General features: G+C 41.5%; 1 protein-coding gene across 7 annotated transcripts in view; it reads left to right on the forward strand.

Moving 5' to 3' along the window:
• Nucleotides 1-12,457, forward strand: part of arhgap32b (Rho GTPase activating protein 32b) — a 203,368-nt gene that overhangs the window by 180,929 nt on the left and 9,982 nt on the right. For all 7 annotated transcript variants that reach the window (XM_074671654.1, XM_074671655.1, XM_074671656.1 and 4 more), the window contains 5 exons: nucleotides 2,340-2,489; nucleotides 8,454-8,556; nucleotides 11,009-11,153; nucleotides 11,736-11,818; nucleotides 12,175-12,282. In XM_074671654.1, coding sequence (XP_074527755.1) covers nucleotides 2,340-2,489; nucleotides 8,454-8,556; nucleotides 11,009-11,153; nucleotides 11,736-11,818; nucleotides 12,175-12,282 — 589 coding nt within the window. The remainder of the gene's footprint in view (nucleotides 1-2,339; nucleotides 2,490-8,453; nucleotides 8,557-11,008; nucleotides 11,154-11,735; nucleotides 11,819-12,174; nucleotides 12,283-12,457) is intronic.

The raw sequence follows: 12,457 nt of genomic DNA on the forward strand, positions 1-12,457 counted from the left end.
TTGGAAAGCTCAGGTTTCATGGTTTTGTGTATACGCCTGGAAACGCAACAGCTGAATGATGGAGGTTTATTCTGATTGGCTGGGTTTTATGACTGAAAAATAGTGCCAAATTCGAGCCACACTTTTCGATGGGTTTTCCTGGTGCATGTAGACGAAAGTATTTTTTAGAAATGAAGAAGGTTTTTTTTTTTTTTTTTAAATACCCACCTACATGTGTACCAGGCCTAAAAGAGGTAGACTAGGAGAGTTAAGTTTGTAATCATACAGTGACAGTTTTAATAGTCAACTTGTCAAAATATATTGAAATAATTAATCATTCAGTCAGTTAATAAATCATGACACCAGAATTTGAATTTTCAATAGGTTAATATTGGAAAACACTCTGCTTAGCCAAGAAATTTAGGTTTAGGGAGGTTAGCCCTTGAGCGGAAAGCCTGTGTTTCAATCCAACTTATGGCTTCCCTTCATGCTACTCCTCACGAACGTGAAGAAGAGTAATTGTGCTTAGATTCACAGAAACACTATTCACTTTATCAAACTTAAGTTTCAAGCAAACCTGATTATTCAGGCTAAGGGCTTCAGACATTATAGAAATGGCGCTACCTCAGTTCACTCTTCTCAGGTGAGGAGTGCAGTCACGCAGTTTCAGCAGTGTAAAGAGGGTTTCTGTTAATAATAATAATAATAATAATTATATATTTATATTTCTGCTCTTCTCATGGGTGTAGATGATGTCATGGTCATGTCATGCTGAACTGAAATTTTAGTGTAAAACTGAATCTGAGTTTTGCAAACTGAAATATAATTTTGTATTTTTTAATCAATGGATTATTGAGAGTCGAATTTTCAAGGTTGTTAAATAAAATCTAAAGCAAATAAATTCAGTTCAATTCAATATAATAATAATAAAAACTCAGTTTCTAGAGACACAAATCCCAGCCCATAATATCTGATCTGACATTTTGAATTTTTATCTAAACCAGTACCCGGAGTGGACCAGTGCATCCCTAGAATAAAGGCATAAAAAGCCTGGAAAAAGCTAATTTGCGCTTCTGCAGAAAAGTGTGGATGTGATAGGTACGTAGTTTGATGAACAGGGACAGTCAAAACTAATGGAAAGCATCAAACCCATCTAAATGACACATTGTGATACTCACTAAGGTTGTTTTGATGCTAGGACTCTACTGTGGATGACATTTGAGTAAAAACCTGGCTCAACTTGAAAGGAAGTCAACAGGATTAGAGATGGAAAGGTGAGACATGAGACAAGGCCGTTTTCATGGCGCAGTGAGTGGAGCTGATTGAGATCACAAACATCAAATTAGAGTCCCCTGGGAACTTGGTCAAAGTGCAGAGTTGTACAATTCAGTGTAGGTTTGAAAAATGGATAGCGAAGGATAAATCAGAGTGTTTTTTCAGAGTTCACCCAGGCAACATCCTGAAACGATCAGAATAAGTGTGATCCTCTCCTTCCTCTCCTTTCTCACTTAAATATTAAACCATTAAATGTACTTTTGGGATGTGAATAAGATTTTCAGCCCTGCAGTCATTTTGCTTTATATAATGTTATCTGCAGAAAATTAAAGGACTCTCTGCCCTGATACTGTGACACTTGTGCTCAGAGGAAAACTTTGATTTAAACTGTGTAGGTGTGATGTATTATATTCTGTTATTTCTGATGTTTTTATCTGTTCAGTTCAATCAAGACCCCTAGAAGGAAAAACTGATGCCTTTATCAGACACATCAAGTGGAAAAACACTCTGCTCCTGTCATCTCTGCAGCGTCTGACTGTGCCTGATTTCAGAGGAGATTCTCTGAACAAACGTTTGCAGTCGAGGCTGCTTTCATTGTTCCCTCCTAAAAAATGCAGATATTTTGATTCAGTTGATAGCCTTTCCACATCTCTGTGAAGCAGAGAGAACGACTGGTTTGTAGTTTAAGAAGCTTATGAGACCTCTTTCCCAGACAGAGTATCTGATTAATGCCGTTTGGGGTTTTAAAGTAGGTCTGCTGCTGTTTTTGTCTTGTTGTGAAGGGGAGCTGAGGATACTGGTGTTGGATGTGGAGGATTCCTTTGTAGTTGCCTGGGAGGTGGTATTTAAGAACCAAGCTTTAGCCTCCAGGAAACTACACATGCATAAAAGACGGGTTTGCATTAGAATGAAGCTGAAATACACAATGGGACAATCCTGAGCAGCTTGTATGAGGTTTCACTCCACTGCACAGTTAGATCTGATGTGAAATCTGATCCAGAGTCAAACCCACACTTACTGTAGAGGAGAAAACAGCTGTGGGAGAAACCTAACATGCGTCCTTCCTTCCTTTCTTTTTTCCTCAGTGTCTAAAAAGCACGGGAAGCTGATCACCTTCTTGCGCTCCTTCATGAAGTCCCGGCCGACCAAGCAGAAGCTGAAGCAGAGAGGCATCCTCCGGGAGAGGGTGTTCGGATGTGACCTCGGGGAACATCTCCTTAATTCTGGACATGATGGTGAGAAACAAACAGACACACCTGAGTCGTAGTTTATCTCTTCACAGTTCCATAAATCATGATTTATGCCAGAAAATGGGCGCTGAAGTCTTTGGTCACCCAGCTGTGTTCAATACTTTACTGTGATTGTTCAGTGCCTCAAAACAATGATGATTCATTATCAGCAGCAAAAGCCACACCTGTTAAAACCAGACCTCACACAGTATCAAACCAGTCTGCAGAAGAGACCAGATCATTTCACCTCTGCCTGGTGACACTGTGGCAAAAACAAATCTTTCAGCCTCAGACTGGTCTTGAACCCACTTTGCGTTTCAGTCCCACTCACCTTATCAGGATTCACCATGAATTTCCATTTATAATGTTTTTTGTGCCTCATATTTTACTTTTTGCCAGTTATTCAAATATTATAGTCAACAACCATTTGAGTTTGACCGTCACTTTTCTCTCTGAGCTGCAGAGAAAAACATGCAGATGTTTAACTCTGAAGGATCCTTTTTAAACCCAGTTTGTTAAAGCAGGAGTATCCCTGTAGTAGCTTTTTATAATTTACAGCTCTAAAATTGCCTGTTTTTCTCACAGTGGTGTTTTAGAAAACCCTTATTTCAGCCTCTGTCTGAAACAGCTCCCTGCTCCACAAACCCCCTCCCCTCTGATGGGACAGCTCCTCTGGAGGCCTGGAGGAGGCAGAGCTATGAGCAGAGATTGATATTTGAGGCCTGCTCTTCCAGCGTGGCATCAACCAGCTAGGATACCCTTATGCAGTTACCTCATCATTTTAACAAGTCTCATGAAGAAAGATCTTGCTCAATTTGATCAGTTATCAGACAGATTCAGGGATTTCTATAATGTGTGAGTATGCAGGGGTCTGATCATCCAACATTTTTACTTGAAGTCCAAGTTTTGAACAGAGGACAGTCAATTAGTCAAGGTCCATACATTAAATAATTTAGGGACTACCCAATAAATGATTATGAATACCCAACTTTGATGCAGATCCAGGTAATTGGGACTGAACTTTGGCTTAGATTCCTCTCTGGGGACTTAACTTGAACACAGGGTACTGAAAACTCATCTTCTTCTCAAAGTTACTCAACTTCAACAATAGATTTTGGAAAATATAAACTGATTATGACATCAACAGCATGAAACTGAATAAAATAATTTTAATAAATGTCCAGGGAGGGTCACACTCAGCGTGAGAAGTCACAAGACAATAAATGCATAAAGAGGAAGAAAACTGAATGACATCTCTCTCTGATCTCCTGCAGAGCATTGTCAGACTTTACTTGCAACCAGTGTTTGGCAAATTACTTTAAAAAAGTAGTTATAGTTACTTGTTACTTTCCTAAAAAAGTAATCTAATTAGTGACTGATTTACTCCTTCTTAAATATAATTAGTTACTAGGGAAAGTAATTATTGTGTTACTTCTTTGAAAACCTCCAGTTTTTGCTCTGGGACACAATGTTCACATGTATGCTCTTGCCTTTTACATCTATGACACTAAAGTAGTGTCTATGCACTTCCATCCTGAAAACACCAGTTTTGACCTGACAGACCTCTCTGAACTTGCACATATTAATTTTGTAGCTCCTGTCCTGTGTCTGGCTGAGCGAGCCAGGTCGGGTTGACAACACTCCTGATTTAGGGGAGATTCTCCCGCTTTCCTCCCGACTTTTAATTTCACCTGACTCCCCCCTCACTTTTAAGTCTGGTCCTGTTATCTCTAATATTTTTTCAAGTAAAAACAAGTTGGCTACTTGTGCCTTACATTCAACCCTCAAAAAGCATCCACCCCTCTCCCTCTGGTTGGTTTGATCCAAAGACGCTGCAGGAGATCCTCTCTGACTGCAGGTTACACAGACGCACACAGGTAGCTGTGAGATATTTGTTGCTGAAAAGTTGACTTAAGCATCAGTTATTTGTTACAAAAAACACTTCGACATAACTGTACTTATCATTACTCGTGTGTGCGTGAGGTCTTCTATCTTTGAATACAGTTAACTAGTAGCTTAGGATCAACTAAACACAATAGTGTCATCTCTCTCTGGTTGTATTTAAGCTGTTTCATGAGTTTAACTCTACACCTGCAGTGATCTGCTGCAGAAACATAGATTTTTGAAGCAGTGTAGCCTCTGTCCAGTGGTCTGATGGTTTCCTGGTTCCTACTGTATGTATTACCAGCTCCTAGCAGCATGATACTGCTGCTAAATCTCCTTCAGTAACTTTTTTTTATGTTGACACCAGTGTGAAATATATATGTGTCACCTAACCTCCCTGCGTCAAACGGCTGTCAGTGTTGGTTGTTGTGCAGAGCAGTAACACATTCATAGGTGAAGGAGTCCCACCTTGACCCCAATAAATCTGCTTTTCCTTGACATGGAGAGATAAGCAGCTCTCTCACATTTGGGTCAAAAGGTCAGGGTTTTCTCTCTGCTCTGGCTACATGGGAAACCTAACGATGAGATCTTACGTTGGGTGAGAGAAGCAGAGTTGATAGTCATAATTTAAGTGTTGAACAGAGCTCTGAAACTCTGCTGCTGCTGTATAAACAGAAAAGGGGCTGTAGGTGGAAGCTGCTATTACTGCTGTGACCCAATTTAACAGAGAAATGTCAGCCTGGAAGGTACAGATAGAAACATTATGGTAGTGATTTTTGTACATTGGTGGATAAGGACATAACTGTACTGGTTACTGTTAAAATGAAACAACATGGGTAACTTTCAAATAAAGTTTTTTTCATTGGGTTCAACTTTTCTAAGGCGCCTAAGATAGTTAAAGCACGCAGATAAACAGAGGAGTTATTAGTGCTCTCTGCCTGTATTCATTGCCCGCCTGCATTTTCTTACATATAGTCTTTTATAAGTGTCAGGCAGTGTTAAGTGCTCTGTAGGTACTGTCAGCAGTCACAAGGCCCAGACTAATACACTGCCAAAACTGAAACCTAAGCAAGTGTTTATGTCTTATTTAAGCAATAAAAAAAGCCTAATTAGCCATTATATGAGCCCCACACAGTTTGCTTGTTGTCACGTTGGCCTACGGATATGTCGTAGCACCAGGTTGCGAGTAGCGCGAAAAGCTGCGTTTCCACCAAGCAGACCGGTTCAGTTCATCTCGGCACAGCGCGCTTTTTGCAGTGTTTCCACTGACTTATCGCAGGACAGATCCCCAAATAACCGAGACGAGCCGTCCCACTTTTTGGGAACCTTTCGTATGGGTGCCAGACTGAACCGATCCGCTCTGGGAAGGTGGAGCAACAACACTGCAGACCGTTGATTGGTCAAAAGAATCGTCACTTACCCCGTCAGCGGCTGCTTTTCTCCTTCAGTAACTGATTGCACTTTGTATCAAAGAGCTACATGCCAATCACAAAGAGGACAAAATGCTACATGTCTTCCATCGTTGCTCTTTGTTTACTGTTTCGCGTTTTTCTTCTTCGTTGGATTTATTAGCAGGGTAAACTGTGTCGCGCTGCTACAGCGTCACGCTATTGTTTAACAGCTGCAGCTTTCGGCATCCGGCTTACACGCCACCTACCACAAGGGGCACAGTTTTGCGGTGGAAATGCTAACAGGATCAGGCTTATCTGTACCAAACTGTGCCAAACCGTACTGAACCGACCCGGACTGCTTGGTGGAAACGTGGCCAAATATAGCTAGCTACTAGGCTACTGTACTAAGTTTGCTTGTTGTCACGTTTCAAACAGCACTACGCAACTGTACTGATTAATACCTTACCACGTTGTGTTGTATTCTGTATAAAGTTGTCTTGAAAAAAGAAAATTTGTCCCAAAACACACGCCTGGTTGGAAGTTACACCCTCACAACAGTGTGCATCAGACTCAGGGCCAGAAGGTGGCAGAGCATTCCAACTAAAACAGATCCTCCTTACAGCATCTTTGTAAATAAGAGCTATATTATTTTAAATCATGTCATATAAAAAGTATCATATATCTGACACAGGCCACTGATTGTTAAAATTTGCGTAACATAACACAATCAGCTAAAAAAGTGATACTGAAAACCTGTCTGTTTTTTATCAAGAGATTCTGACTGTGCCCCACATCCAGCAGTTTAAAATTCAGGAGATGTAGTTTTGTTGTGTTTGACCATGAGGATGATGTTAAACCAACCAAAGCTTTGTCACACACATCTGCAGACATGACTGCCTTCTCGATCCTCTGCTTGCATCCTGGTGTGATTGAAAAGTCCCCCCCACCCAATGACAGTGCCAGTGGCTGCTTCACGTCTTGAAGCATGCTGGGATAAATCACAGCCCAGGCTGACCACTTAATGACAGCTTTTCTCCCTCATTAGGCTATAAACATGCATTTAAGGAAAAGCCTGGTGTGCTGTTAAATAGATGAACCCTGTGGAGTTCTGGTTTGATTGAAAGACTCCTCCATTTAAAACAAGTGACCAGCAGAGGTGGGTGGTACGGCTCCATGGGAACTGGTTGTGGGTTTGCTCTGTACAACCTTTCAAAGTCACCACCAGTTTTAACATTTTTCTCCAGGACAGACAGTGTGGTATAAACCAGTGCAGCTTATATTCCAGATTTTACAACATACAGCAGCAGATGTTCTTATAACTGCAGATACTTCTTGAAGAGTCTAAAATGATGTTGAGTTAAGAGAGAATCCGTGTTTTGTCTTCCGCAGTTTGTTCTGACAGACCACAGAGTTTACAGACAGCTCTTACTAAAGCTACTTTTCATCACTGTGGAGGTATCCAAACCTCTCCCATATGATTGATTCTACCCTGAGGGAAAGTAAAGGCCAAATGATTTGCTCCATAGATACAGTTTTTCTTCTTCGACCTGCATAAAGTTTCAGTTTGAATCCCATCCTGAGTGGTAACAGTGTACGATTTATTAGGACTCTGCCTTCTCACACCCTGTATATCTCTTACTAACTTTCTACAACAGTCTCTGGCCAAGATTTTACACTACCCACATTATGTGTGTCAGATTTTTATTAAGTAACCCATTTCTTTTCATTTCAATTTAAAAAATTCATGGAGCTGGATGATTTAAACCTTAAGTTTGCAAGTTATCCCTGCTGGGTTTAATTACTGCAGCTTTTCTACATTTTAATATCCAAAGTGTGGAGGTTGGACTGAGAGGACCAAACATTTCTGCCTCTCTCTGGTTTTAATGTTTTCAGTTCCACTCCTCCACTGTTAAGGAACTCATAAATCAGAGGCCTGATTCCGTTTTAGTCAGACCCAAATGATTCTTATTTCTTGATGAAGTCTTAGTTTTTGGAAGTTGAGTGAATCAGACTCATCTTTTGAATCTCTTGAAAGCTTTTGCTCTGAATGTTTTTTTTTTAACTTGATATAAAGGAGGATTCTGATTCTGCATCCAACACTGAGTCCACATTCAAACACGTGTATCTTTGAGATAAGAGGAACCAAATCTCCCTTCATTTGTGGTTATTCATCCTCCCTCGCTGCTGAACACAGGCTCTTTGCTTCAAATCTCTCCTTGTTTTCTCTTTGGCGATGTGAGGAATTTGTCTGAACAGCTGCTTCAGCCAGTGTCCCACTCTCTGTCATCTCTGAACGATATGTGAGCTGTGGGAGGCTTGGGAGCCTCCTTACAAACACATACACGCTTGCTCACACACATAAATAACATGTTGTGTGTGTGAGTCATGGTTGCAGAAGGAGAATGAAGAAGCTTTGTGTTTTTAGAAGATTTCTTTTGCTGTGTTTGGCGTTTTGCCTGAAAGCTGTGGACGTTTGATTGACCGTCCACAATCAAAAACACTTTTACTGTTTATGTCCTCCAGGAATCTGCATGGATATTTCACATGGTTTCAAATGTCTCCACCCTGTTTCCACCTGACAGCTTTAGAAAATATTTGGTATTCACATCATTTTTGATGCTGTTGAAGGTCAGACAAATATTGAGCCATGTACTGTCCACTAACGTCATGTGATTTTTTTTTTTTTTTTTAACAGTGCCACAGGTCCTCAAGAGCTGCACCGAGTTCATTGAGAAGCACGGTGTGGTGGATGGCATCTACCGCCTCTCTGGCATCGCCTCAAATATCCAGAAGTTACGGTAAAACACAGACTCATACACACCTTTATTACCTCCGTCAAGGAGGTTATGTTTTTGGGAAGTCTGTCTGTTTGTTCGTTTGTTGTGAACAACATAACTCAAAAAGTAATGAGCGGATCTTGATGAAATTTTCAGGAAATGTTCAAAATGGGATAAGGAAGAAGTAATTCGATTTTGGAGGTGATCCGGATCACTGTCTAGATCCAGGGTTTTCTTAAAGGATTCTTTATCCTTGTGAGATAGGGCCTTTTTCACCATATGTGTAAATAACTCCACCATAAATGGTCGGATTGCTTTGCAAAACAATACAAGACAAGGTCACCATAATTTCTGACAGATGTAAAAGTAGGATCCAGATCCTGGCAATACTCTGGATACTAAGATCTGGAATATGAAATATGTTCTGGGTCATCATAATTTTCAACATTGTCAGGTAACAAATTATCGCACAAACCTGCAACTAACACCAAATTGTAGCAGACAGTCTGCTAAAAGGGAGTATAACATTAAAGTAGGACTAAAGGGTTGTGTCACAATCACAATAAGCTTGGTGGAGGTCTGCGCTCTCTGAGTGCTTTTCTAGTTATACTTTGTGATGCATCAGGATTGGGCTTTTTCTTCAGAAGCATCCTCTGACTTAGTGGATCACACAATCTTTATCCCACCATAACCCTCATGCAAAGGATGGTATTACTTGAATTCCATCCAGGATTGTTATGACTGTAAAAGAAAAGAAAACATGAACACACATCAGAAGTTATAGAAAAGCAGCTTACCTGTTGTGGACATGTTAGGACATTTTATTTGGTCTTTATTGTAAGATCTGTTGTAGATGACTGGCTGGACATGACCAGGGTTTAACTGACATTACATATTACAGACATGTCTCACCGCACTGGGCTGCCTGTAGCAAAAAGAAAGGCGCCACCAGTGTTTTATTAATTTTTCACTAAGATCTTTCATTGATGATGGTAGAGTCTGACCGCTGTCAGTCAGCAATCAGTGAGGCTAACCAGAAAAAAGGCTTTGATTTGTTAGGGAGCATAAAGATTGGACTCTGGAGCAATGGAAGAAGGTCGTGTGGTCTGATGAGTCCAGATTGACCCTGTTCCAGAGTGATGGGCCATCAGGGTAAGAAGAGAGGCAGATGAAGTGATCACCCATCATGCCTAGTGCCTACTGTCCAAGCCTGTGGGGGCAGTGCTATGATCTGGGGTTGCTGCAGTTGGTCAGGTCTGGGTTCAGCAGCAGTCTGTGCTCAAAGGATGAGGTCAGCTGACTACCTGAATATACTGAATGACCAGGTTATTCCATCAATGGATCTTTTCTTTCCTGATGGCACGGCCATATTCCAAGATGACAATGCCAGGATTCATCAGCATGAAGCATCATTTTTAAACACATGGATTGGCCCCTACAGAGTCCAGACCTTAACCCCATTGAGAATCTTTGGGATGTGCTGGAGAAGGCTTTGCACAGCGGTCAGACTCTACCATCATCAATGAAGATCTTGGTAAAAAAAATTAATGCAACACTGGATGGAAATAAATCTGGTAACAATGCAGAAGCTTGTCCAAACAATGCCACAGCGGATCTGTGCCGTAATCAATATTAGAGTGCCTGATCTTTTTTTGTGTGACAACTGTTTTTTGTTTTGGCGGGCAGTGTATAACTGGCTACTAAACTACGGTGCAAAGTTTGCTTCTTTTCACATTTCAAACCGTAGCTCTTCATAACTATTGATAAATACCTCACTTCACTGCACTCCAATTAAAACAAATCCCCCTCACAGCTGTAACTTCAATCAAAGGATTTTGCTCAATGGTTGCAGTGATAATGACTTTTGAAACTTGATGAGAAAGAATGGAAGGACTTTGTTCCTCTTTGTTAAGGCAGTGGGAACTACATGGACCATCATCCTCTGTGCCTCAGGTGGAGTTCAGTGAAAAAGGTTGAAAATCAGTAGCAGTGGTGAGAAACTGCTGGGTTTTGAAATTGTGGATGCTCCACAGCTGCAGTGTCAAGAAGTGAGAAAAGGGAAAACGTGACAGAAAAACAAACACAGGCACACACATGTTAGGAAAACAAGTGATATGTGAGGAGCTATTTTAGCAAATCATCACCAGGAAGAATTTTAAAAAGGATGCATGGGAAAAAATTCAAGCCAGGCCAAAAAACTCTGAAGGAAGTCATATTCTCACTTTCTCTTAGCAGTGTGAGAGCTCGAGAGATCAGGAGATATATCATTTAATACGTAACCAAAGACCCACGCACATTTTGAAGTTTCATATTTCCTTTTCAAACAGAAGTTGGCTGATTTTCTGGGAAGATTTCAAATAAAATCAACATTTTCTCTTCAGGAGACTTCTCTGGAAATCAGAACGCATTCAGTGGTGTATTTTTCTTCAGAAGAACTCAGTTTGTTGCCTCTGCCCTCTCCCTCTTTCATCAGGCACGAGTTTGACTCGGAGCAGATCCCCGACCTGACCAAAGATGTTTACATCCAGGACATCCACTGCGTCGGCTCGCTGTGTAAGCTCTACTTCAGAGAGCTGCCCAACCCCCTGCTCACCTACCAGCTCTACGAGAAATTCTCTGTAAGTCCAACCTGTGCAGGGTCAGACACCTCTCACACACACTCCCCTCACACACTCTCCTCACACACTGATGTGTGGAAACATGCTCATCACCTGACACTGGATGTTGTTTTGACTTTCAGTGCTCGTCAATGCCCTAGAGGACACAGAATTTGAGATTTGGGAATTTAATCTCTCATGAAAAGAGAGGAAATTCCTTGGATTTATCATGCTGGAATTCTTCACATTTATCTTTCAGACATGAGTCACATGGCAGCATTGTACTTGACACACCCTATCATTACAAATACACCAAAACCACTCTGTGTATGCATGTGTGTGTGTGTGTGACTTGGAATAAAATCTTCTCCCAGCACCACAGAGCTGTCCCTGAAGATGAAGTAAATGTTTGCTGGTTGTTATAGCAGCTAGAGGAGGAGGAGGAGGAGGAGGAGGAGGGACTGAGGCTGCAGACGGATGTCCCCTCATGCTCAATACAGCAGCATGAGCGGAGGATGACAAGTGGATTTGTCCAAAGTTGATGCTCTGACACATCCCATATTTATCTTCCCATCTCTCCCTGTCTTTGTTTACACTGTGAAGGACGCCGTATCAGCAGCAACGGACGAAGAGCGACTCATCAAAATCCATGATGTCATCCAGCAGCTTCCTCCACCGCATTACAGGTCAGTGCAGAGTCACACTGCCCCCTTGTGGCACACTCAGGACCCTCCAGGTTCAGCTGCACACTCTTTCGGAGCGTGTGTCATTATTAAAATAATGTGTTTGTGTAGTGCTGCGCTGTATTGAATGGGATCATTTAATCGGTCCCAGCTGACCTTTTTCTTTTTGTCATGATGAATTGGATTTCCTGCTCTTTGTGAAAGCGTACAAATGCTAATTTCTCAGTGACACTCCTCTGGGATTTGAGCGCATAGTGAAATATTGATGCTCTGAAGAAGTAGCTCTATCACGGTCATTAGTTTGCTCATCACTAGTGGGAGCCAATTAAATCAGAATAAATGAATACGTATCATCGTAGGACCCTGGAGTTCCTGATGAGGCACCTCTCCCGGCTGGCAGCGTTCAGCTACATCACCAACATGCACAGCAAGAACCTGGCCATCGTCTGGGCACCCAACCTGCTCAGGTGAGACGGCACCACCATCATCTGTAAAATCTGTTTCTCAAGTGTTCTTTACACAAAACATCGTCACTTCTGAGCTGTTTTCCTGAGCTGTTGATTTCTTTGACCTGCTGTGCCCTGGTTGGAAAAATACTGGATGATATTTCTGCAGTGCACAGCAGATCCTCACTTAAAGGTG

This window comes from Halichoeres trimaculatus, unplaced genomic scaffold (assembly GCF_033239565.1).
Source record: "Halichoeres trimaculatus isolate MK-OKI-2021-1 unplaced genomic scaffold, fHalTri1.1 fHalTri1_scaffold_6, whole genome shotgun sequence".
Taxonomy (NCBI): Eukaryota; Metazoa; Chordata; class Actinopteri; order Labriformes; family Labridae; genus Halichoeres; species Halichoeres trimaculatus.